A 25,255-nucleotide genomic window follows, 5' to 3' on the forward strand; every position below is an offset into this window, starting at 1 on the left:
ATGGCCGCACGCATGCAAGACCAAGGGCCCTGGCAATCATTACGGCGCTCTTTGCGGTTGCTGCTGGTAGCCTCTCCAAACGTCAGCTCGCGTACCAACACACCGAATCAAGGAAACAAGTTGAGGAAAATCTCACCCGAAGTGGCGACTCCAGAGTAATCGGGGTGTAATTTTTTTTTGTTTTTTTTTAGAAAGGCACCAGTGTTTCGCAACATAGTATATATTGTAAAATGGCCCAAGTAACTGAAAATTTTGTTCCAGATATCCATCGTATCTGGTTCTGTTTTGTTCCTTGTGCTGGCTGGATTCTTGCACTTCTTTGTCCTCTACTTCGTTGCCAAAGACTGGCATCCCCTTTCATCTAGCCTTGTCAGGAAAGTTTGTTCTTATTTTCTGAACCCCATAACCCTCCGTGATGGTGTTTTATGCCGGAATTCTGGTATGACCTGGTGAATTGCGCTCCAAATGTGGAGGACAAAAGAGTGGAGACAAGTCGGATTTTTACGCGTCGAAATTTTAACTAGGCTTCGTGCTTGGAATACAACCCAGCAAAGCAAGGCAAACAACACATTTGACTTCCCAGCTAATATTTGCAGGTCGTCTTTGCTTCTGCGAGATGTCTGTCATTGTGCGGTGACCTAGGGCACAGCACGGATCAGCCTTACCGCCTGATATAGATATGAGAACACGCTTGAGCCATCTGGAGCCAATTATGGGGAAGGCCAGAAATACCAGCAGACGGAGCGTGTGAGGTTACGCAACATATCCATCAAGCCGGGGCTCTATAAGAACTATGAGAATTTGAAGTGGTTTGAGGGTAGCTGTTGTTGGACATTCTGTTGAGTGGCCACTATTGCCAGGTTGATCTGCGGGTTGAGGTTGCATGAGCCGCAGGGAACACCGAAAGACAACCAGCAACGCTTTAATCGGATGGGCTCGCAGAACATTTCCAGCTGAAAGGAAGGAATAACTGGACAATGAAACAACCGGCTCTGCCATTCGCCAACCAATGTGAAAGGGAAAGGGCTGGCAGCTCCCCATCATCAGATGGCCAGTTTTGGGGTTGAAGGAGGTTTGCCTTGTCCGAGGTATGTATTAAATCTTGGTAACCAGTATTTATTTCAGCATGGCAGCAAACTCTAACTGTCGGCAGCGTTAGCTAACAGCCACCCGCTTAATTTGCCATTCCTTGAAGAATTCTATGTCCCATGCTGCTCAGCTAAAAGCAAATGGTACATTATCCCCACTGGCCATGTTGCAACCTGAAGGGAAAAGTGGATTTACCAGCTTGCGGCTGCATGAACTACGGTGTTTGACAGGGTCAAAATAGCCGCCTTCTGGTTTGGATGATAATTGCTGGCGGTATAATAGATTCTTTGATATCCGGGGAATCTGCACCAAATACGGAGAAAAATGATTGGAGACAAGGAGTTCCTCAGGCCCTTGTCAGGCTTAACAAATTTTAGCACTATTCGGATGGCACCCTTTAACACGCCTGGACCCACGCACCGAGACGGGAACATTGTATTCGCGCCTAGTTTTTTGGAAACTTACAACACCGCGCAACCGTTTATGCCGCGCCGCAAAACTTATTGCGATCTTCTCATGTTGGTATGGGAGAAATGAAGCTGGTATATCAGTGGCTTGTTCCACGAAATCCGGACATGGGATGGCGCATTGTTTCTGAAGAGAGCCGTTTCTACATTTCCTCGGTACCAAGGGGCATTTATGCATAGGTGTCAAGCTCCAATGTAAACCTTGAAAAAAGTTTGGCTCTGGGGCGTTTCTCATGCGCTGCAACCTTTTGATTTTATTCATCCTGCCAGGATTCAGCGTTTGCCACGCAAATATTTGCTAACTCCCATGGCTTGATGTGCAAATCAAGGATCGCGAGTCGAGGTTGGGAATAAATTCCTTTCATTCCCAGTTTCCCAGATCGGGATCAGGGATAATTATTGGTAGATATTAAGAAACATGGGATCTTTGAGGGAGGTTTTACCACTACGCTAAAAGGATAAATCCTTAAGCTAGCCACCTATTCCTCAAGATATTATTTGTATGTATATGCATGTTTCACGGATATGATAGGGCTGTCCTGTTGAATCACCTAAATTTGGGCTATCGCCTTGCAGAGAAGTCTTTTGGTGCATCCTTAAAACCTTGGGGAAAGCCCTTGCAGATGTGGCAAGGGGAGGCATTTTGATGTTAGGCTATTGTGTCTGCTTGAAAAGGAGAGAACTGGCAGAGAGAATGCTGGTTGTCGAGGGAAGACGAACCCAATAAGCAGCAATATCACGTGCACTTCATCGACATGTACGGAACAACATAATTCCGTACAACGCTTGTCGTGGAAGTTGGTAAGGCCCCTCAGCTAAGAGTGTTGCAGTGTGCGCTCAGGAAGAGAGCCGTTATCATCTCAAGCTACGAACCTCGGAGTGTGTACCCCCAGATATAAAGAAAGCGAAATGGTGTATTTCTTTACATCCAACGTCGTTTCTCCCCCCGCATTCATCTATGTCGGCAAGGACAAGACGGAAAGTAGGGATGCCATCTTTCCAATGGCTCATATGTGGATTGGTATACGGCTATACTAATATGGAGTAGATGAGGATCTCATAAAACATGGTCTGGAATGCGACGTCTGGTAGCTATAATTATTACCAACGAGAATTTTGTTTACTTGAAACCCGGCTTCGGAACAAAGCTGATTTGAGCTTGTCTGTAGGGTGCGTTAGGAAGGCTATTTCCCTGGAACAAAGAACTGGCGCTTAAGAACTGTCTTGTAACAATGTTGTTTACATAGTTCCATGTCGACAATCTATCCAGTGCCCACGTTTATCTCCGCCTCAGAGATGGCGAGTCTTGGGACAAGATTCCTGAGGACCTACTCATTGATTGCGCGCAACTGACAAAAGCAAACTCCATTGAAGGTTCGCTTCCTTTTCTTTCTCGACGTTGTTGTATACGCATAACTAAAGGATATCCGAGCATAGGAAATAAGAAAGACAATGTAACTATAATATACACACCGTGGTCAAACCTACACAAAACCGCCGGCATGGCGATTGGCCAAGTGGGCTTCCATAACCCAAAACTCACTCGTAAAATCCATATCGCCGCCCGGCAAAACCCCATTGTCAATCGCCTAAACAAAACACGAGTTGAGAAATTCCCGGACCTGCGGCTGGAGAAGGAAGAGTACTTGAAAAATATCAGGCGGGAGGAGCGGAAACTGCGCGAGGAGAAGTGGGCGGCTGAGAAGCTAGAGAGGAAGAAGAGGGAGGAGCTTAAGTGGCAGAAAGAGCATGCGTATGATGACTTTTTGAATGAGGAGAATATTCAGCAGAGCAGCAATCAGGATCGAGATTCGGATTTTTTGGATGATTTTATGTGACAAGATGGAGCCCATTTCTTCCCATGAGTTAGTTAAGGCTTTTTTTAAAAAAAAAAAAAACCTCAACTCCATACGCCAAGTCACACGATAGCGGCTCTCTAGTTGTTCCGCCCGAGAATTTTATCCCCTTGACTGGTGCAAGCGTCCATTGCGGAAACTAGGAAAGAAGAGGATTTGGCTACATCATCAGGCAGAATTGTTTTTGGACCTTGGCATGGCATGGTGAGTGGTTAACCTAGGCCAATGAGACAGGTACTGAAGACTGAATTGAGCATAGTGACTTTATTGAAAAATATAGCATTCTGCCTTATTCCTACCTGTGACCCTTAAATGCACATACTGTGAAACTTCAAGGCATATCGCTTTTGTATGGTAGCATGTCCCAGTTGTACCACCACCCAAACTAGAAATGGATTGATGATCATAAGTTTGATTCCTGCCTATGCAAAGCGTATTTTGGCGGTGGGCACCAATATAATATTAGTGCAGAAGAGCAAGAACTAGGAAGATCTGTAAAACTAGTTAACTCTGAAGGGTATGTGGAACTTCAATGCATAAATTGATAAATTGTGAACTTTAAGATTATGGTAATTAGGGGAATTCTCCTTTTAACCTAGTGGCAAAAGTTCACTTTTATACATACTATATCATCATATCTATAGAGATTTCAGTTAATCGTGCAATTGAGTTTCATGAAGATCAATAGTTTTTTGTCAATCTTCAGTTAATTAGTATATTACTTACTAGTCACTATTTAAGCTAGTTGTGCCGTACCCCGTAGAATTATCTCGATCGAAGGATTATAAGGTGGCTAACTTCCTGCCAGCCATGTCTGATATCTGCTGATAGTGATGATCATCTGATACCTATACTCTTAGACGGTGCTCATTCAAGTCTACTGGAATGAGAAACAGACTAATAGGTAGTGTGAAGAACAAAAACGTCATTGTAATACTGTGGAGAGCATTATACTATTATTGGAAGGAATAGTAGATGATCATGGAAGATGACGAGAAGGGAGTTGTAAAGTAGAATCCATATTCAGTATATCAATACATAGGGCATTCATAGATTATGCCCAGACGATGTTAATTCTTCTTTGCTGATACAATGGAATCCTCAACTCTGTGGCTCCAGGCAATTACATATCATCTTCCGTTCGTAGGGCCATTTCAGGGCTTATGCAGAAGAAGATGAGCAGATTCTTCAGAGATGTTGTTCTCTTTCAGTGTTCCAGGATCCTAGGGGATAACCCTCGAACTATGGACTGTTACACATTGGGTCACTTCTACTCCTGTCTCCTGACATTTAAGTCCCAAAACAGCGCATGGCTTGGGTCTTCATAGAGCTTTCATGGGTGTTTCATGAAAATGGTTCTGCAATGGTAAGGCAAACAGCGAAACCACGGCATGAGAAATTAACCCAAACACACATAACTGCTAGAGGTCCTACAACTGGAGGTCATCCAAGGCCACCTGAAACGTAGCAGAAGCTGAGACCGTCAACAATTGCTACCACTTTCTTTGCCTTCGTTCCTGCGGGTGGAATGTGGATCCATCGTGAGCCGCACACGGCTGCGGGATTACGTATTGCAACCCGCCCACGCTAACTAACGACACATCTACAATTCTGCATCTGCAACCCAAACCCCTGCAAATTCGACAGCAAAACGTGCAACTCGACATCTATTATATCAAGAGTGTTGAGATCGCGCGCTAGAGGAGGGTCTATTCGATTGGTGTTCCTGCGGCGCCTCTCACGAGGTCCCATTGTCCCTTGAACGATGCCCTCAGATACAACTTCTGCGCCGGCACCAGGTACGTAACGCCTTCATCTTTATTTACTAAATAAGTAGGCCTGCGCGTAGTCTATTCAAGGAGAGACCTAACTGCGCCATGTAAATTGCTTAGGGGCAGGAGGGAAATCAAAGAAAAACAGCAGGAAGAAAGCAAATGCGAAAGCAAAGGCAAATGGCGGGACCGTTCCCATCACGACTTCTTCCGACCAACTACAGCCGCCCACACAATCCGACGGGCAACAGGAGAGATCAGGCCAGGGTCAACAGGAGAAGCCAATTGCACCGCCGGTATTTCTCTCACCTTGTCCCCGCTGGAGGCGGGAGGCATCAGGTATGCTAAGGAGACACATTGTCTAATCTTGAAGTTTTATCTAGGCTAGCAAAGAAAGCGTCGCGAACGGCTCCCAGGCAGCGGATTTGGAGGATAACAATGGAGGACGGGATAAGGAAACGGAGTCGATAACGGAGAGCGACACTGATGTACCGCCTCCCAACTCAACAACCACTTCTTTTGATTCCGACCCCAGGTTCGAAGCACTGGTGCGGGATCGCGACTCCCTGCGTGCGGAAGTAGCTGAGATGCGCATATCTCTGGAAAAGATACAGTCCAAACACGATGAGGAGATGGGGGCTCTACAGAACGAGCTGAAACAGTCACAAAATGACAAAGAGCATGCCGAGACCCAGTTTCGGAATTTGTTGGGCAAGGTCAATACGATCAAGTCGCAGCTGGGGGAGAGGTTGAAGGCTGATGCTGTACGTCTCTTTGAATTCTTTGGTGTGCTATTTTTTACATATACGGTTTTTGAGATGGGTTTCCCTTTTTCGGCCCGTTTGTTAACAAATGAGTCTACAGGAAGAATTGGAGCAGAAGAGGAGCCGGATTGAGGAGCTTGAGGGCCAAAATGCTGTGCTACAAACGGAGGTGGAGTCGAAATCGGCTGCTCTCAAATCACTGGAGAAGGAAAGGGAACAGCAATCTAAGGAGCTGTCTAGCTTGCGAAATCGGACGAATTTATCGCAACAAAATTGGCTGAAGGAGAGAGAGGAATTGGTAGAACGAGAGGCATATGTGCGTTCGGAATTCGAGGAGGCAAAGCAAGCTATGCACAATTGGGAAATTCTCGCCATGGAGGAGCGATCCATTCGAGAAAGTCTGGAAGAGAAAGTGACAGACCTGGAGGAGCAGCTTGTCACCTTGAAAAGCGACTATGAGAAAGCCTCTTCCGAACGCGATGCACAATCAGTGACGGTGGACGGGCTTCAGAGGGCGCTTCAAGATATCCAAACCGGTAACGGATCTTCTCAAAGTTTTTATAATTTCACGTGGTTAATACGGCTAATACGATTTCTTTTTCTATAGCCCGAAAACAGGAGCTACGAGAGATAGTAGAAAGCTCAGATGCACAGCTGGAAGAGCACCGGAAGAAGCTCCAGGAGGCTGAGAAGAACGCCACAGAAGCCATTGCCAAACTAGAAGAGGCAGAGGCGGAGTTGAAACGAGCTCTGCCATTTGAAAAAGAAGTCAAGGAGAAGAATCTGCTTATTGGCAAGCTACGCCATGAAGCAGTGACACTGAATGAGCATCTTACCAAAGCTCTAAGGTTCCTGAAGAAGGGAAAACCAGAAGATAATGTAGATAGGTATGTTTTGCCTCTGTTCTTCATTATACTAAAGTGCAATGGTGGCCAACTAGAATAATCAGACACCTCGTCACCAACCATTTCCTCCATTTCCTAGCGCTGGATCGATCAGACCCGAAGAAATTCCAGGTCCTGCAGCTCATATCAGCGTTACTAGGATGGACAGATGGTATGTCACACCCAGAGCCCTTTATTTTCCAATGCATATTCTTGGGACAAGGGATGGGCCTTGTCTAACGCCACTCCTTTGGGTTATCTAGAACAACGAGAGCAAGCTGGTCTTGCCCGCCCCGGAACCTCAAGCGGATTTGGCGTTAGTCTACGCATTCCCAGCACTTCATCCCTCCTATCGAGGACACCAAGCTCGCCGTCCCTTGGGTCCGAGTTTTTGATGGACAATGTAAGTACACGCAAAGAATCACTGGCGGAACTCTGGTCAAATTTCCTGGAACAGGAGGCGGCGCAAAAAAAGGAATCGAAGTCACGAAGTCAATCGGATGCACAGCCAGCCTCTCCCACTCCATAAACTATGTATACGAGGCCACTTAGGCGACGGTTAACTAGACTCATGTTCCTTTTACCATCAAATTTTTAGCAGCCTAGAGCATTAGTTTTCGTATAATTTTTCATCCTCGCAGGGCCGCCAATTCTATTCATGTGTCAAGCGAATGTGATCCTCCGGGGACCGCCAAAACAGCCGCTCATGGTACAATCTCATTAATTTGCAGGAGTAGACCAACAACTATATGTAAGCCAGTGCGGTTCAACTATCCTAGCCCGTAGTATAATCATACCCACAAGGGAGGTAGAAATGAAAGAATGATATTGTTAGATAAACTCTCCCCCAGTCTCGTGCCAAGAACCTAGAAACCCAATCCCCAAAATTGGCGACAACACGATAGTAGTTATTCTCATAATTTTTGGTCTGCCTTTCCTCTCTTTCTTTCCCCTATCCAATCTCCTCATTTCTTCATACATTCCAATGGCCGCTGCTGGTAGGTCTCCCACCTGTTTCCCATCTCCAAGCTCGACTAGCCCTGTTCTAACAACGAAGTGCAAAAATAGCCATCCGCAAATTCCGCCCTGTAGTGATATCCGGCCCTTCAGGCGCTGGGAAATCAACATTGATAAAAAGACTCTTTGCCGATTACCCAGATACCTTTGCGCTTTCAGTTTCTCGTCAGTTCCACCAGCTTGCTATCCACTCACCTTTCCCCTTTCTCAAACCGCCGCTCGCTATTAACCCCCGCTTTGAATGGCAGATACAACCCGACCCCCCCGCGCCGGCGAACAACACGGACGTGAATACTACTTCACAACACGCGATGGCTTCCAATCCCTCATCGACGAAGGCGGCTTTATAGAGTGGGCCCAATTCAGCGGGAATTACTATGGCACTAGCACCAAGGCGGTGAGGGACGTGGCGGAGAAGAAGCGCATTTGCATTCTCGATATTGAGATGGAGGTATGCAAGAGTCTAATTATATATATACCCTCTCCCACCATCATACGCCTGCTTTGCTGCCAACCCGACTAAACCCACCTAAATGGAAAATAATAATAATAATAATTTTTACAGGGCGTCAAACAAGTCAAACGCACATCCCTAAATGCGCGTTTCATTTTCATCGCCCCGCCCTCCCTCGAAGTGCTCGAGCAGCGCCTGCGGGGCCGCGGCTCGGAGACGGAGGAGAGTCTCCGCAGCCGTCTGGCGCAGGCGAAGAATGAGCTGGAGTATGCCAAGCAGCCTGGCGCGCATGATATGGTGCTTGTCAATGACGAGTTGGAGGCTACGTATAAGGCGTTGAGGGAGTGGGTGGTTGATGAGGGGCGGTTTGGGGCGCTGGAGTGAGAGGTTGTATGGGACTTCTTTTTTGGCTGTTTTTGCGAGGCGAATGGGGTATTTGATAAATGAGGCGGGAGAGGCTGAGGGTGAAAAATTGCATTGCGTTGTCCTTATATATATTTATATATCGCCGCACTCTTTCTTTCCCTCTGTGTCTTTCTCTTATTTCCCTCCCCTTAATATCCAAGACGTTACACGTTGCACTATATATACACGCCTACATGGCGCAGAGTCGGGTTGATTTATTTATTTATGATGATTTTCTGTTTGAAGCACCGGGTTAACCGTTAAACGTTGTGATCTGCTATTTAGATTCCAGACATAGAGAGAATAGAAAAAGGGGACAAAATAGATACCGTTCACTATGAATCTACCTACCTGGCATAATCAATACCTAAACGGTGCATTTGCATTTGTATTTTCAATATAAAGGTCCTTCTTTCTCATTATTCCTTCTAGTTTGTTTGTCTCAATTAATTTTAAACCCAGCAGAAAAACCAATCAAATTAAAAAAGACTAAAAAGAGAGCTAGAGAGACATACAAAAAGGGAAAAAAAGCAGCTATATTGATTGCGGAAGGTGAGAAAAGCAAAAGAGGAACAATTGGAAGGGGTTTCTTTAATGGTGCAAGGCGAGGAAAGGAAAGCTGTGCTAAAAAGGAGAAAGAAAGAAAAATCAGATAAATAATTAAGGATATAATTAGGAAGACTTGCTGTAGTACATTACGGGGAAAAACAAGACAACACAAAAAATGGGAAGATTTGCTCGCGTATCTTTTAGTCACTAGGCTTTGATGCCTTTTTCTTTCCATCTTTCAAAAAACGGCAAGGAAAAATGGCTCGAAGCCAAAGCACAGTATCGCCGGGGCCGGGGAAAAGGAGAATGGTGGCATAGTTCCAGCAAATGAAAATAAGGGGGGGGGGGGGGGATTGGAGGAAATCGAGAAAAAAGGTAGAGTCGGAAAAAATTGAGAGAATGAATACACACACAATAGAAGAGTTACAAAGGGATATTTTGTAAAAGAGGCTCACGGTGAACTTTAGTTGGCAGATGGAAGAAAAAGAAGTGAGCGTCTGGGTTCTAGAAAGCCCCCAGTTGATCTGTTGCTCAAGTGCAGGCCAATGGGTGCTTGCATCCAACGACGAATGCGATACAGAGAGTAGAAAATAAAAACGCTTCCGACGAACGACTGAGATAACTAGCTAGAATCACCATAGGAAAACCTCTAGTTATAGCCGTTCATTGCCACCCTTTGAGAGCCCTTGCTCAATTCCCGGTCTGCGGAGGGGCTAATGGGTCGGCTGCCAGAGTGAGCTGTAGCGCTGCTCTCCTTCAAGGCCAGCAGCTGTTTCGCGCGGAAGGTCTCGTAGTGGATCTGGCTGGTGGTCTCGATCAGATCCTGGAGGTGGGTGCGCGTGAGGAAGTTGCGGAGGTAGACGAATTCGCAATGGTTCTCGTCTTCGACGTTTATCACGCCCCAACGGTTCTGGCGGCCACGGACTTGCTTACCACCAACGATGATGGATTTCTCGCTTCCAACAACTGCGAAGGGAATGATGTCCTACAAGGTTGCTTGTTAGACTGGGAATTTATTCAGACAAGGTGAAAAGGGTTTTTTTCCTACCTTGATTTGAGCGTTAACGGCACGCTCTTCATCGTCCAATTCATCGTTATCATAAGGGTACATCTTCAGGTTATGGAAGGCGAATTCCTCCTTGATTCTCTCCTTGAACGCTAGTCGCTCTTCTAGCGTCAAAGAATCGGATTTGGCAATGACAGGCACAACATTGACAACATCAGATAGCTTCTTCAGGACGACAATATCAATTGGTTTCAGACTAATTTCATTATTAGTAATTTTTTTGCCACGATCCTTTCAAAACCGTGGGCAAATAGAGACGTACGCATGTCCAGAAGGCTGGATAAAGAACAAGCAGCAATGGATACGTGTATCCTGGATGTAGCGTTCCCGCTGAGCAGTAAGTTCCTTCCTGAGATAGGCGGAGTGCTGATCCTTGATATACTTGACAATTGGGTCCCAGCTGCAGAGATACGAATCAGCAAACAGTTCCAACAATATTCATACTTCTTATCGCATTTACCATCTATCATTGTTAACCTGGTCACCATAACCGGGGGTGTCGACAATGTTCAACCGAAGGCGTACGCCGTTCTCTTCGATGACTGTCAAGTAGGAGATATCATAAGTATCTATATGTATATATTTGCAAATTGGAGAGGAGGGAACGTACTATGGGAGACAGCTTGAATTTCGGTGGTTGAACGCACAGGCTCATCTGGTCTCAAACGGCCCTTCGAATCGATCAGGTGGGAGGCGAAGATGGTATTGATCAAGGTCGATTTGCCCAGTCCAGTTTGACCTAAAAGAAGCCACCGGTATTTAGTATCATATGTCCATTTATAAGGGTTGGAATTGGGCTTTGTAGCCGTTGTTAGGGTGAAATCCAAAAATCATGGAAGGAGGCTGAGAAGTCGAATAACAAAGCAACGCAAAGCAAAGCATAATGCAGCACGTACCCACGCAGATAACGTTGAATTGAAAGCCACGCTTCAGCAATTTTCGCTCGATCTGCGAGGTGATGCTATCAAAACCGACATGGCTTCTGGGGTAGACGGTGCTCTGTGGAGTAACTGGGGATTGTGGTGAAGCCATAGCAATGACGGGCAGACGGAGTATGACAACACGAGCAGCGCAGAATACAACAGAGAATAGGGGCAAAGAAGGATACGAAGTGGAAATGACAACAGCACTGGAGATGAGCAGGAGCAGCAGCTGGAAGAATTCGACGCGGGAGGAAGAAACAAGCAGAGCACAGAGCGGACGACGGACTCCAGGAACTCGCCCCTTATTGAAATCTGCGGTGGTTCAATTGTTTGGGCGCCGGTCAGGGGCAGCCGCACTAGTCCGCTTTGGAGATAGTGTGTTTCCGCTGGTCCCTTCCGTCGGAGCTTCATTTTTATTCGATGATTTTGATGATTTTGATGATTTTGATATCCAGCGATTCTGCACCAGGAGGAACGAAACGTTCACAAACCACTTTAGCTCTACATTGCTATATACGCCACTTCTATACCCGCTAATTCCTGCTTCCTATCTGCGAACTCTATATACCACTCCTCCGCCGGCCAATTTGGCCATACACACCCAATCACCACCACCTCCGCACCATGTCGTCCCTAGCTTTCTCCTCCGCCTCCATGCTCTCCCGCCTCTTTCCACGACTCTCCCTTCAATTCCCTCACACAACAAGCCAATTGCTACGATATAACCATGCACCGAACTCCCTTTTGACTGTCGCCGCAGCTGCAGCCGCTCCCGCTTCCATCGTCATCGAAATCCCATCCCTCCTCTCCGATATCTGGGATTCCGTCCTGCGCGCCGTACCCAAGAAGAAGACCTCACATATGAAGAAGAGACACAGGCAGATGGCTGGAAAGGCATTGAAAGACCACCTGGATCTGAATACCTGCTCGAGCTGTGGGCAGCCGAAAAGAGCCCACTTACTGTGTCCAACTTGTGTTAGCGGTGAGTCTTCCCCTTGATGTATCTCATATTCATCCTCACAAGGCTTTGACTGACAGGCTGGTGGCTCTGAAGAAATAAAGCAAGAATGGAGAGAGGCGGAGAAGAAGGCGGATAAAAGCTCGTGAATTTATTTTATTTCCACTCTCTCAGTGTATTATCATTTTTCTCTCGGAGGGAAGGTATAGATAAATAGCACCTGTGTTGAAACGCCTGAAAAAGGACTATCGTGTGTGTATGTGTGTGATGGGCATAGCATTTGGCGTTTTGGTTTTTTGATATCACGATTCAATTGAATTTTTAAAGTGTACTGTACAAACCAGCTGGTCTTTCTGGATGGTTATCGATGCCACCAATGGGCTCTCAGAGGATAGAGAATCTAGATATTTAGTTGTAAATAATTTATAGATATTATTGCTTTTAAATTTAATGGATCTCTAACATTAATAGTGATCTGATCGGATGTGTCATATCTTGTACTTGAATGATGTGTGGCCATTGTTGGTGATTCACAGCACTTTTAGGAACGTCAACTTGATATAGATCAATTTCGTACGTAGCCCAAGCATATTTAAACCATATCACACCACACACACCACCATGACAAAATAGTCCCAAGGACGTAAACATGGTAAGCAATCTTCTAAAAACCCATGTATAAATCTGGCCAAACATAAATCCGTTCTAATACACATGACGGTAACAATAGTCAAAGCAATATTTGACCCTTCATACAATCGATAAGGGTAAACCCTATCCCATCCTGCCTCCTGTCTGCTATACCCAAAACCTCAAAATACATACATATATATCTATAATCTCCAAGCTAACTAAAAAACATTATCAGCGCACCCCATTGAAATCTTCTCCTTAGCCTTAACTTCGAGCCAACTGATATCCTGCTCAGGAGCATCGTCGCTCAAAGTCCACTCAACCACAGAGCCAGATTTCCCCTTAGTCCAATCCATCGACGGCGCGCACAAGATCGGCTGCCACCACCTGGTTGCAAGCAGGGATGGTACAAGGCTTGTGAGTGTTGGATTTGGTGGGGAGGTTAGGGTGTGGTCTTCTCTTGCTGGTGGGGTGTGGGTGGCTGATGAGGGGATAGGCGATGCCGTGGGTGGTGGGAAGGGTGGTATGTTATAAATCAACCAAGTTTTTACAGCTGATTTTCATACTATATCATTTCCTTTCTTTTTGGATATGTATAGACGGATACGTCGGTTTGTGATGACATGATTGAGCTAATATTATATACACAATGCAGAAAGTAAGTTGAAAGTCAGCGGGGTATGGGCCGCCGCGCTCTCTGTGGATGGCGAGTATCTTGCTGGCACGACGTTGGATGGGCATATCAAAGTCTGGCACATCGATGGGGCCGGGAAGGGCAATAACGTGTCCCAGATCCGCGATCTGGAGACGAAGGGTAGCTTTGGGATGTGTATTGATCTGGTACGTGCACAGGCAAGCGAGTCCAGTATGCCTTGAGTTCAGATAATGGAGCGTATTCCTTTCGCATTATCACTTTCTCACCCGAAAGCTCGACACTGACCACCTTCAATAAATTCTTTTCGTTCTGTCATTTTCATACATATTCTTGCTTCGGAGGGTCTATGGCTTACATGTTAAATGCTCCATATTATTCCCACACCTAGTCCGCAGACGGCAGCCTGACAGCATCTGGCCACGCGAATGGGAACATCTTTATGTTCCGCAATGAGACAGGGCGGATGATACATTCCCTGTCGGGTACGTAGAATGGAATCCGTACCTCCACCTACTAGGTTCAATAACTACAAATTCCTAGACAAAGTACTAACGAGATTTCCAATAAAACAGGTCTAGCCTCCCCCGTTCGAGCTGTATCATTCTCCCCTGGGGGTAAACTTCTCGCAGCAGCAGGTGACTCTCGAGTAATCCAGCTGTATGAGACATCTTCCGGTGAGCAGGTAGCCATGTTAACAGGGCATGGGTCCTGGATTACTTCTCTGGACTGGAGTCATTCTGGTGAATTCCTTTTGAGCTCGTAAGCCTTTTTATTTCTCTTTTCTCTCTCCTCCCCCCTCTCTCCCTTTCCTCTCTTGTGTGTTTCTCTCGCCCACTATCTTCATTTTTCATCTATCAGATTTCCATCCGATTCCAAACCTAGTCTGTTTTCATCATTAACTTTTTGTTTTTTCGAATCCTGGCAGAGCCCTTGATGGAAAGGTTAAAGTGTGGTCGATTGAACGGAGGGTGTGCGTGGCCACGCACTCTGAGTCCGATGCGGCCATATGGAGTGCGAAGTGGTTGCCAAAAGTTGGAGGGTCGGCAGAGAAGTTTGTTACAGCGAATGCTAAGGGGGGCATTACTTTTTATCGTGAGGCTACGGGGGGATGAGCATGAATAAGTAACTGAACGGGCGGGATGATGAGTATTTTGCAAGATATTCATCGAAAACAAGGGAAGAGGGTATGAAAAATACTACTCTTCGTTGGAGGCGATATGAAAAAATAGAATTAATAGGAGGAATTCAAAAGGGCGAAACCAAATAAATATATGAAAGGAAAAACTAACGCCCCCTGCCCCTTGTCGTCAATAATGAATAAAATATAGTCATCAACTCATTCCCTCCGAATAGAACACCAATCTCATAATAATCATAGACAAAGAAGAGGAAAAATGGACAGAATATGCTGAATCCCCTCACTTCATAGCCGCCACAAACAACCTCCTCATCCTCTTCAAAAAGGCCCCAAAATCCCTATCATCATTCACAACCATTAACTCCTGCTCCACCGCCGCCCTCTCCAGCTTCGGCCGACAGTGGAAAACTTCATAATCTCTACTCGCCGTCCCCAGCTCAAACCACGCCTCGCGCTCCCAATCCTTCTCCACTAAGTGTGTGTAGACAATCCGAAGCCGGTCCTCACGCCCTGCTCCTTCAATCCGCAGGCACAGGTAATCCTGCCAGAACTCCAGCTCGGGTGTATTCAGGCGCGCCTGGGCGTCGAGTTGCCTGGAATGTGCCTTCTGCGCCTCCAAGCGCTGGTTGATGGTCCTCTGGGTCTCGTCGATTTGCTGCTTGAACCGGTCGCGGGTGGCAAGTCGCGCATCGCGCTGGGCTGTGATGGCGGCAATCGCCTCGTGCATTTCGGCGGCTTCAGCGGCTTCCTTTTGTAATGTTTGGGCGTGGGTTTGGGATTTGAGGTCGAGGATTTCGATGTCTTTTTGTTTTAGGCGACGGTCCTCTGTGGATATAAATGATGGATCCTGTTACCAGGATTCTTATATTGCGACAAGAGAATCGCGTTGATGAAAAGTAATTTTCGGATGGCGCGCATTTTAAAAAGACCGTGGTCAAACACACCTTGTAGCTCAGCTAGGTTCACGCGGAACTGATTTCTCTCTTCAAGAACTTGTTTCCTCCCTCTTTCTATGAAGCTGTCGAACTTGGCTGTGAATTGGGCCATCCGGGAGCGTAGATCTTCGAATCCGAAGTTGATGCTGGGCAATTGATCCGCCATTGACGGCGCGTCCGCTGACGATAGCGGCGGGCGCATGCCACTTGTAGATAATGAGGGTTCAAAGGACATCGACATTTTTGCAGATAACGATTTACGACTTTGCGGCGTATGATACTGGAAGACAGTCTCCGGCTTGAAATGCGTGTTCGCATTTGAGGTCATGATGATTTGCCGAAGTCAGGTTGCGACAGCAACGGCAGATCCGCGCTAACTATATCGGGTAGTCAGCTTAACTAAAATCTTGCGAAGTCCCAGATTTTTTATCTCTGACTTCAACCATTGATCTTCACACTTGTGGGATTCTTTTTGGTGCCCCGATGCATATGACATTGACGAGCTTGCCAAAAAGCTTTATTGTGGACTGACCCATTTGGCCCGAAATGATGTCCCACATTCCAGAAACCAATGTCAAGCGCAAATGGGTGACTATCGAACAAACATTCTACAATACGGGCACTTGGGCACTGCAACTTATCTACCTGATCTACAAGTATGGGAATTTTCGCGCAAGATCGATAGAGGTAAATTCGACCTTTTGAATTTATTTATTCTATTCCCTATCGCTAATATGTTAAAATGAATAGTGCCTTCACTCGTCCTTTACGGCCATGTCAATTGTGCCTTTGCTGGTACAGAGCCGTCCGGCGCTTGGAGTCTGATCCACAATAGCAGCGGGTTGTTAACCAACAAAGACGAGGATGACTTGTTGAAAATTAGGCCGGAACTGGCTCCGGCATTGGACCTTTTCCGTCGACATGAAGCATCATCTCGTGCTATCACTGCTGCTGTGACCAAGTTCGACCCTCAAGTTTCCAACCTCCTAGCAGTCGGAAATGCGATCAACTTTGACCGCCGTGGCGGCTACGATTCCACGGTTCCAATAGCAGCTCTCATCAGTAGTGATTCAACTGTGTCCATTCAGCTTGTGGAATTGGAAGATGAGGAAATCGCGTGGCCCCCAGATAGTGATCGCCTGGCTAAAATCCCTTCTTTCCAGACCCGTGGGAGGGGGCGGTGGATGGGGACTGCTGGCCCTGTACAGCAAATATGCTTTGCGGAAACTGTGGATGAAAAAAGTACATGGTTGGCTGTGCGGTTTATACAGTCCACGATTGTATTTCGTCCCCAACGGAACAAGCTTTCGCTTTCTGCCCATTATGATGATATGGATTTCATGCGTGAAAATCTGGCGGATACCCGTTTGGATGCTAATCCGATCCTTAGCATCTCCGTTTCCGCAACTGGCGGTGTCCCACACGCTGGTATTACGTTCAACCCTTGGTATCAACAACAGATAGCGATTGTCGATCGCTTAGGAAATTGGGCGGTTTGGGATATTGGAAAGCAGCGCCATAGTACATATTGGTGTGCAGACCGCGGTCAATCGGGCAGGCTGTACCCAGAGGAAACTCCACATTCTGATGAATTTTTCCAACGAGATCATTATGATGGATGGGCTGCTATTTTGTGGGTGGGAAATGTCCATAAGTTGTTGGTTTGCGACAGACGGAATATTGCCTTGTATCGAATAGACACTGATCCCGTGCAGCGCCATACGATTGACGTTGATATTCAGCGGGAGTCTGAGTGGATTTTGGACATTAAAAGGAGCCAGTCCAACCTCTCGAATATATTTGTTCTTACAACAACGCAGGTACTTTGGCTGCATGTCAATTCCGATGATTCCTTATCACGCAATCAGGGAGGAGATAGTCGGGAATTTACCATTTTACTCTCTTGGCGCCATTTCAGGGATCCTGAAGATACCAGTCTTCAATTGGCCCCAATGCTGGTGCAAAAATGTACTGTCTTTCAACCCCTTTAGACTTGGGTACGTTTCCCTGTAAGGATTTTGCTAACATAAATGTAGCTTTCTCCCTCATTTTGTTCTCGCGACTCAACAGTTTAGCACAAGTCTTTTGTTTTGCCTTTTCTCCAGAGGACTCATCTATTCCAGTATCAGTCGCTGATCCGTTCTTCCTTCCGCTACCTACGGGCAGCAGCGATGACGGGAAATTTTTGGAGTCCTTGCCCGAAGACTCTTACTTTTCGTCTTTGATATTTCAGCCAATCCTAGACTCCAGCATCGCCGATCCCACAAATGACGGCAAAGTCCTTAATCTCGTCAAATTTATCGGTCAGCGCTCCAACTTGGAAGTCATTGAGGCTTTATATGTCGCGAGGGCGGATGGTGGGGACGAAACTTACGAGCCATTTAGTTCCACTCCACCACTGTTGAAAACCGAGAAGAGTGCAAAACGTGTTGTTGATGATGATGATGATGATTTCATAGTGGATGATATGAATGAAGTAGTCCTGCCACTATCCGCTGGGCGGAGGAATTGGAATGCAAATATTGAAAATACCTGGGGGCAACCAATACGTGCATTTCCATATGTTGAGAACTGGGTTGATATCTATGGGTTGGCTTCTGCGGCTGTTACTGAGCAAATAGGAAGCAGAGGGAAGTCAACTATTTCCGACAGGAAAACCCAAACGTTCTACCATTGGCTGGATGATCTGAATAGCAACTTTGGGGAATTGGTTCTGGGCGATTCACCACTATCATCAAACTGCAGGACAATGTTTGTGTACTCCTTCCTCTTTGTATTGAGCGATGGCAATTCTAACTACGGTTACACATAGGCTTGATATTGTCCCGGCCCCTCCGTTTTTGGATGACATTGATCGAAATACTAGCGATTTTGACCAATTTTTGGCACGACTAGCGGATCCTATGCAAAATATGCTACCCACTGGATACGAAATCACTCATATACCTATATCATATTCCCCATCCTCAAATGTAGCAATACCTGATCATGTTTCCAGCCGCACAACACCCGCAAACATCACTAGTCTCTACGACTCCCTTGTCCGCGACTGGCTCTTCCCGCTCCCAGGTGACTTCCCAAATAAGATCCGAATGGCCAAAGAAAAGATCATACGAAACATCGTTATGCAATTGGTACTCTCAAGAATGGTTCTAATTAGACGTTTGAGTTCCGAAATCGACGACCCTAAATCTGGCCGCAATCCCGAGACCGCAGAAGGAGACCTTTCCCGTTTCCATCTACACTCCTCGATCCTATGGTCCAACCAGGAACCAATTATACATTCACAAAACCCCACAATCACCATCACTCCATCTGCCGGACAAACCGAACTGGACACAGCGAGTTTCTTCCTACCATCTTCGCAACCCACGGCCACATCCACAGCCACAACCACGACACCATACGCAACCCTTCGTCTCTACACCTCCCTTAAACAACCCAACCAACCTCACATCCCCCGCCGCATCGCGGAAATTCTCTCGCATTGGAAACCCGGCACAGACCCATCGGCCTACAACTGGCAAGCCGCTGTCCGCACACTTCATGACGAAAAGCAACTACAGACCGAAAACCAAGCAGCCAGCCGGCGACGGAGGAGGCATGAGGCAAGGAAATTGCGGAGGCATCAACAGCAACTATCACAACAGCCATATCTACAGTCTCTGTCTGTCTCCACCCCTTCCGTTCCTACCCCTTCGGCGTCGCAGGTTCCCGTTCCGCGGATGGGGCATAGCCAGCAACAGCAGCCGCAGTCCAGCCGGGTAAAGGGGCAAGGGTCGTTTTTGGGAACGGGAACGGGTACTAGTGCCGTCCCACAGATGATGGTGCAGAGCAGCCAAGTTACGGAGGAAGGGGATGTGCCGATGACGCAAGTTGAGAGGGGACTGTTTGGCGGCAGGAATGCGGCTAGTAAGAAGGCTGTGAAGGAGAGGAAGAAGAAGAGAGCGGCAGGGTTTTAAACAGGATTGGGGTGTTTTGCGGGTTTATTAGATATTGTGAAAGATTCTTTTCGTTTCGGAGAGGGAGGAACGCGGATTCGTAGGGGGATTGCTAATATTGGGAAATGGTGATTTTCGCCTTATTGCTCACTCTGTTGACATCCGAAGTATCCATGTTGTATAATAATTAATGGCTATGTTGAATGCGCTCTATATAAAATTAAAATAGCAAAATACACCAGTGCATCTTATCTATAAAATATATATATATATAAACGAGACGTTTGAACGCATCCTAGAGTATATATAACAAGGTTGCTACTGAATGTATATTCGCTTCTGCATATACATATCTGCCCATCAACCCGGAGCTAACTAATAGTATGAAAAGGGGGAAAAATAACAAGTGATGTAAACTAATATAGCCAATTAGAGGATGATATCAAGAAGTGAAACATATGGATGTAAATACATTTTGAAAGCCCACGACGGGGTGTTCCCACCAGGGGATCGCACCCGATCCGCCCCACTCGTTCCTTTCCAGATAAGATAGTTTTCGAAAAAAAATCAGCTCAGGCCTCGAGATAATAGGGGAGGACGGTGTATACAAGGAGACAAAAGCAGCGTCTAGGTATATATAGGTGTGTGTGTATTGGATATCTGTTTCTCCAGCATATGATTTGATCTTATAGAGGCCTTTTGGAACGATGGGTAGGCCATCGAGAACTCTTCGACGTAGAAAGACGAGCGTGCGTCTCGTTTTCAGTGGCTGGAGGGAGGGAGGACTCCTTTACGTGATTCGTAAGGGATGATAGTGATAATACTGTAGTAATAGTAATCGTGATGATAATGATTCGACAATAATGGTCGTGAGAAATGCAGGCCCGTTGCTGTATATATCCAACGCTAGAAATATGGCAAATGTACGTATGTTTGTGCGGATATTGCATATATACATGTGGCTAATGACGTATTTGGATTTTCGTTGGCTCGAGAGGGAAAACACCAGCTCATGAACTGGAGTTATATATATCAGTTAGCCAATCCCGATGCGACTATGGCCGATCGACGCAGTTATGTGCCAGGGTCCGAGAAAGCGTTTTGGTATCCCGAGGAAGTAGAGTGCCGCATATGTCACCAGAGCCAGATTTGTCGAACGCTCTCCAACTCTTTTGCATGCAAATGCCCTATCATTCTTTTTCATCGTCGTAAACGTTAGTTCCGGATAGGAGAACTTTCCAGTCCAACTGCGGAATTCGGTTTGCTTTGATTTTCTTCGGTTTAATTATTTAATGCCATTTTTGGCGATTTCCCGGCTCGCATTGGTTCACCGATGCCCGAATATGTCAATTTCATCAATATCGTCTTCATCCTCCTCTTCTGTATCTTCCTGGTGTTCATCATTGCTAGAATAATCAGAGCCATCAGTGTTCTCGCTTTCGTCTTCGAACAATACTGTTTCATCATCATCCTTTCCATCGCCAAATATCCCAAATGTAGGCCTGGAAGCTTTGCTACCCCAAAAGTCGATGTCTTCGTTATCATTATTGTTTGATCTGTTCTTATCCTCATCACTGGCGGGGGCCGAGGAAGACCAAAACGAATCACTCTGTCGACGAAGGCCAAAATAATTTCCTATCACTGCAGGGACAGTTCGTAGAGGTATGGTGGAGAAGGATCGACGATAACTTGTTGTTTGGTCCGTAGACTGAAGGGTTCCAAGGATGATATTGGAATCATGTGCTGGGACTGACCTTGACATAGTTGAAAGAAATGTAGTTTCAGTTGGTGTGTGGTTCTCGTCGGAGTTTGGTGGCAATCTGGTCATCCGAGTTGGTACGGTTATGTTACGGGATATGTTGCGGATTTCATTAGCTTCACGATGGTGGGTATTCTCATCATTGTTACCATTGGCAGTGAGGAGTTGTATTTGCGTTGTGTTGTAAGAGTAACATCTGCAACAATAGTCAGTAAATAATGCATAGCATAGGAAATGAGATTGACTTACATTTCGCATTTCAACCCCAGCCAGTGGTACTGGACGGCGGACTTCGCAGAACAGTCGTTGCATGATATTAGTGCTCTTGTATCCATAAAATCTGGAGGCATTGGCTGGTCATTGATTGTACGATCTAGGCTTCTAAAGTGGGCTTCCATATTTGCAATGGTTTTGCTGCAAATGGGACATCGATATGATGTTGTTGAATATTGGGAAAAGCACTTCTGGTGGATACTATGGCCGCACTTCATGAATATGACCGTCTCGGGAGAGGTGAACATATAGTCACCACAGATTGGACAGTCACATTGGGTTGAACGTTCGATACATCTGTGGGTCTGCTGGATAGAGATTGGTATACAGACAGAGCAGGTCTGATTGGCCGTTAGCTGAAACTCGAAATTACCAAAATGGGAACAAGATATACCTTGCAGTGATAATAATCCTTACCGATCCCTTGACCGATACGACAAATCCCGCAATCGTTACAGTGGTAAATGCTTTTCTGGCTGTCGTTATCCCAGAGTTTGCACACCGAGCAGTAGTAGCAGGCGGCTTGGATGCCGCACGATTTGCACCATTGCCCGGCCGCTTGCGGAGTGCGACAAACCATGCAGAGCATGTTTTGGGTCGCTCTTCGAATTAAAACGTGATCTTCTTCTTGGTCGTGACAAAATCTGCAAGGGTACCAGGCCTTGCATGTATAACATTGAAGTTTCACTTTCCTCTTATAATGTTGACATCCTAATTGGAGATTCTCCTCTTCCACCGCGTCATCATTTGCGGATTCTTTTGGGAACGAGATGATGCTCTCGCCAGATAGATCTGATGATGAGTCATGTCGAGGCGCGTAACTTGGTCGTAGATCATCATCAGTGAGATGATAGGAAAACCCGAGTGAAGAAGCAGACGTGGGCGAAGTAGGGGACATGGAAAAAGGACCCGAAGATCGTTTACTATGTGACACCGGTGTGCACGGCCGCTCTTGATCATGACAGCTAGTAGGTGAACGTGACTTGCTATACTTCTTGTGTAGAGATGAATTGTAATTCTCTGTCATAAGGGCATGTATCAACCTGGCCTTTTCCGCATTAGAAATTTTTGCATCCCGAATATTGTGAATCTTTTCCCTCAGCGTCCTCATTCCATCATCCTCCGGCAGCGCTGATCCGCTTTTCACTTCCAAATGAAAATCAGCAGCATGATATAGCTCACTATGACCACTGCTTCTTCCATCAGGCTCTCTAACTTGGACTATTCCTCCTATTCTGACATTCGAGCCAATAGTCCTGGAAGAAGAATCCACCGGCACAGGTCCCGATAGTGGAGTTTGAGGTTGACTCATTCCATTAATTGAGTCCAAGGAAGGCCGCTCAACGGTGCCGTCCGTTTCTTCTAGCACCGCTACGTGGGTCCGTGCCGAGAAATGGTGCAATGGAAGGGATGGATCCCTGGCATCAATGTCGGAATGACGATATGTATTGTCGTCTTCATAATGAGGGGTGGAGGAATGCGATACCTCCTCCGGGATAGCAAAGGAAACCTCACCCCCGCTAGGCATGTGGCGCACATCAATCGAACGATTAGAATTGGCCATGCTAGTGACGCCTACCTCACCTCGAGATTCGCCATTTCCTGGGCGAGTCCGTTGCGTTTCAGGCCCAGTATCTGATTGATCTGAGAGCGACCCGTGCAGTTGGCGGGCTCTCCGAAGTAGTGGTTCGGACAAGTAAGACGAAATATACCTGCTCATTGAGCAGAAAAAGGGACAGCGCCAGGCAGAGAGGTGAAGTTATTTATATAAGTATTAGTATATATCTCTCCTCCAAATCCCAGCTGTGGGTGTCGCGTTGAGGCAGGTTGAAGCGTGTAGGACATGTGACGTCTGACATCAGCACATGACATGGCATCGTCCAGGCCTAAATGTCCAACGAGGGCCAACAGCAAACAACATGGACTGATTCCGTGGCACAGAATATAGGAATATGCTGTAATTTGTAGGATCTAGGCGTGTAAGGGATTGTTTCCTTTTTTTGTGTTTATATTTATGTTAATTTACAGATTGTTTGGTTCATCTACTGGGTTGGTTGGTAGATATTATATACTAGATGGTAACCCTATCAATTCCCTTGCTAGCATTTTTATGTGGTTAGGTCTCAAAGCTCTTCGAGATCCAATTGCGGCTAACCCACGGTTGATTTGAGAGTCTTAATTCTTATCCTGACATATTTGAAGCGTAGTTGGTTTGCCAGAATCTTCCGATATGGCAATGGGATGTCCTGATGAAGATAAATGCACAAGCTATTTCCTCATCTAAGACAGAGACCAAGGCTTTCATTAAGCATCTTCAGAGTCATCTCGAATGGCCTGTATGCTGCACTCCTCATCTGGGAACGTACTCCGGTTTGGGCATCAAAACTGGTGGGACTATTAGATACGGAGAAGGAGAAAAATTGTACAATCCCTGGATGAAATTCATCTTACAATTTGGTATCTCCCAACGCAAGCTTTTGGGGTTGCTGCCAGAATCTGACGTGCAAAAGATTCTTGATGATCTTGTGCTCAGTGCTGGTGGAGCTAGACGCCAGTCGAAGAAATTCGAGTGTATTCACAATTCTCTGGGGATTGAACTCTTTTGGCGTGCCGTTTCGAAACGATTTCCGGAGGGTCCAGAGGAGGACATAACGTGCAGGGCTGGAATACCGTATGGTTTGCAAGCCGGTTCTATATAGATGTCTGTAAGCATGGAGGACGGCAATTTTACGGGATTGGGCTTCGAGCGCAGCGACAGTAAGCAACATCTATGACAAAGAATGAGCATAAGATATAAAATAATGATTTTTCTTTCTTTCAAAAGAATGACAAGAGAGGAGAGTACCGTGCTCACTGCAGGATTGGTAAGGCAATCGCAGGTGCCTAGGGTAGTACAAACATTGCTGGAAGAAACGGAAGCGATGGGATGGAGTTAGGCTGAAAGTACTAGTAGCCTCAACGGCACAACTAAAACGTCAATGAACTCAGGTATCATTCAACGCAATCCACCTGGCTAGGGCCTCCTCTATTTGATAGGGTTATGAGTAACTACAAAGTAATTTCACACCTTCGAAATTGCCCGCAGCGGAATTTGACAAGCCAAGAAGTTTAGATACCACGCTTATCCCCATTGGTGCTAAGGTCAGTGGAGTTGAATATCCACCTAGTTTGTATCCTGGCTGCTGTGGTTTCGCTATGTTAATAATTATGCTAGCTATTACTTCAATGAGAGATGGTCATTTCGTGCTTATCTCTCAAGCCAATTCCCTTTAACTAACCCTCACCCTAACCGGAGCTTCGAGCGTACTGTTAGCAGTGGTTAAATACGAGCAACTAGGAGCTTAGTTAGTGTTAGTAATATAGCTTCCCACTTTTTAGATGCTGATTGTGGCGCTTCCATTTTAAGACTAGCGTTTGCCCAGCCTTCCCACTTCCAATCTTCCCTTTTGGAACCCAACTCTTCTTCCTTTCTCAACACGACATCTGTCGTCGTTTCTCCCAACGACAGTGTCTTCCTGGGCTCAGGAAATAGAATCTCCGCATATCTATGATTATGCTGGAACTTCATATCATTATCTGGATTTGTTGAGTCCCAGCGTGCGTTCATGTACAGTGCACACTGATGATATAGGTTTTCCAAGTTTTTGTTTCTCTCCCGACACCTTCTTGTGCCTTTGATCTGCACATCTGTCGTCAGGAGTATGTACTAGACTACGG

At 46.2% G+C, this 25,255-nt stretch overlaps 11 protein-coding genes across 11 annotated transcripts; 6 read left to right on the forward strand and 5 right to left on the reverse strand.

Annotated features, from left to right (window-relative positions):
• HCBG_05315 (uncharacterized protein) lies at positions 1 to 843 on the forward strand (the record flags this gene model as incomplete). The annotated part of the gene is made up of 3 exons (XM_045432364.1): positions 1 to 155; positions 550 to 633; positions 678 to 843. 3 exons carry the CDS (start codon positions 1 to 3, stop codon positions 841 to 843), a joined length of 405 nt encoding a protein of 134 aa, XP_045286480.1.
• A 372-nt stretch (positions 844 to 1,215) lies between these two features.
• Positions 1,216 to 1,734, reverse strand: HCBG_05316 (uncharacterized protein; the record flags this gene model as incomplete). Its single annotated transcript, XM_045432365.1, has 2 exons — positions 1,216 to 1,392; positions 1,555 to 1,734. The coding sequence occupies 2 exons, from the start codon at positions 1,732 to 1,734 to the stop codon at positions 1,216 to 1,218; spliced, it is 357 nt and encodes a 118-aa protein (XP_045286481.1).
• Positions 1,735 to 2,622: 888 nt separating this feature from the next.
• HCBG_05317 (DUF814 domain-containing protein) lies at positions 2,623 to 3,394 on the forward strand (the record flags this gene model as incomplete). Its single annotated transcript, XM_045432366.1, has 3 exons — positions 2,623 to 2,726; positions 2,827 to 2,930; positions 2,994 to 3,394. The coding sequence occupies 3 exons, from the start codon at positions 2,623 to 2,625 to the stop codon at positions 3,392 to 3,394; spliced, it is 609 nt and encodes a 202-aa protein (XP_045286482.1).
• A 1,694-nt stretch (positions 3,395 to 5,088) lies between these two features.
• Positions 5,089 to 8,741, forward strand: HCBG_05318 (guanylate kinase; the record flags this gene model as incomplete). The annotated part of the gene is made up of 11 exons (XM_045432367.1): positions 5,089 to 5,211; positions 5,305 to 5,480; positions 5,568 to 5,948; positions 6,049 to 6,484; positions 6,556 to 6,835; positions 6,898 to 7,004; positions 7,096 to 7,235; positions 7,668 to 7,830; positions 7,901 to 8,014; positions 8,098 to 8,300; positions 8,415 to 8,741. 11 exons carry the CDS (start codon positions 5,178 to 5,180, stop codon positions 8,685 to 8,687), a joined length of 2,307 nt encoding a protein of 768 aa, XP_045286483.1.
• Positions 8,742 to 9,906: 1,165 nt separating this feature from the next.
• Positions 9,907 to 11,395, reverse strand: HCBG_05319 (septin; the record flags this gene model as incomplete). The annotated part of the gene is made up of 6 exons (XM_045432368.1): positions 9,907 to 10,242; positions 10,306 to 10,519; positions 10,586 to 10,723; positions 10,784 to 10,865; positions 10,934 to 11,062; positions 11,220 to 11,395. 6 exons carry the CDS (start codon positions 11,353 to 11,355, stop codon positions 9,907 to 9,909), a joined length of 1,035 nt encoding a protein of 344 aa, XP_045286484.1.
• A 475-nt stretch (positions 11,396 to 11,870) lies between these two features.
• Positions 11,871 to 12,343, forward strand: HCBG_05320 (WD domain-containing protein; the record flags this gene model as incomplete). Its single annotated transcript, XM_045432369.1, has 2 exons — positions 11,871 to 12,228; positions 12,309 to 12,343. The coding sequence occupies 2 exons, from the start codon at positions 11,871 to 11,873 to the stop codon at positions 12,341 to 12,343; spliced, it is 393 nt and encodes a 130-aa protein (XP_045286485.1).
• A 475-nt stretch (positions 12,344 to 12,818) lies between these two features.
• On the forward strand, positions 12,819 to 14,857 carry HCBG_05321 (WD domain-containing protein; the record flags this gene model as incomplete). The annotated part of the gene is made up of 7 exons (XM_045432370.1): positions 12,819 to 12,856; positions 12,935 to 12,971; positions 13,073 to 13,360; positions 13,493 to 13,677; positions 13,881 to 13,974; positions 14,065 to 14,251; positions 14,418 to 14,857. The coding sequence occupies 7 exons, from the start codon at positions 12,854 to 12,856 to the stop codon at positions 14,602 to 14,604; spliced, it is 981 nt and encodes a 326-aa protein (XP_045286486.1).
• A 53-nt stretch (positions 14,858 to 14,910) lies between these two features.
• HCBG_05322 (kinetochore protein spc25) lies at positions 14,911 to 15,893 on the reverse strand (the record flags this gene model as incomplete). Its single annotated transcript, XM_045432371.1, has 2 exons — positions 14,911 to 15,455; positions 15,575 to 15,893. 2 exons carry the CDS (start codon positions 15,891 to 15,893, stop codon positions 14,911 to 14,913), a joined length of 864 nt encoding a protein of 287 aa, XP_045286487.1.
• Positions 15,894 to 16,149: 256 nt separating this feature from the next.
• On the forward strand, positions 16,150 to 19,527 carry HCBG_05323 (uncharacterized protein; the record flags this gene model as incomplete). Its single annotated transcript, XM_045432372.1, has 4 exons — positions 16,150 to 16,252; positions 16,316 to 17,385; positions 17,799 to 18,316; positions 18,378 to 19,527. 4 exons carry the CDS (start codon positions 16,150 to 16,152, stop codon positions 19,525 to 19,527), a joined length of 2,841 nt encoding a protein of 946 aa, XP_045286488.1.
• Positions 19,528 to 19,914: 387 nt separating this feature from the next.
• Positions 19,915 to 23,102, reverse strand: HCBG_05324 (CHY zinc finger domain-containing protein; the record flags this gene model as incomplete). Its single annotated transcript, XM_045432373.1, has 3 exons — positions 19,915 to 21,461; positions 21,515 to 21,879; positions 21,933 to 23,102. The coding sequence occupies 3 exons, from the start codon at positions 23,100 to 23,102 to the stop codon at positions 20,834 to 20,836; spliced, it is 2,163 nt and encodes a 720-aa protein (XP_045286489.1).
• A 567-nt stretch (positions 23,103 to 23,669) lies between these two features.
• Positions 23,670 to 25,106, reverse strand: HCBG_05325 (uncharacterized protein; the record flags this gene model as incomplete). Its single annotated transcript, XM_045432374.1, has 4 exons — positions 23,670 to 23,923; positions 23,990 to 24,306; positions 24,393 to 24,441; positions 24,910 to 25,106. The coding sequence occupies 4 exons, from the start codon at positions 25,104 to 25,106 to the stop codon at positions 23,815 to 23,817; spliced, it is 672 nt and encodes a 223-aa protein (XP_045286490.1).
• Positions 25,107 to 25,255: the final 149 nt, after the last annotated feature.

This window comes from Histoplasma capsulatum (assembly GCF_000150115.1).
Source record: "Histoplasma capsulatum G186AR genomic scaffold supercont2.7, whole genome shotgun sequence".
NCBI classification, from domain to species: Eukaryota; Fungi; Ascomycota; class Eurotiomycetes; order Onygenales; family Ajellomycetaceae; genus Histoplasma; species Histoplasma capsulatum.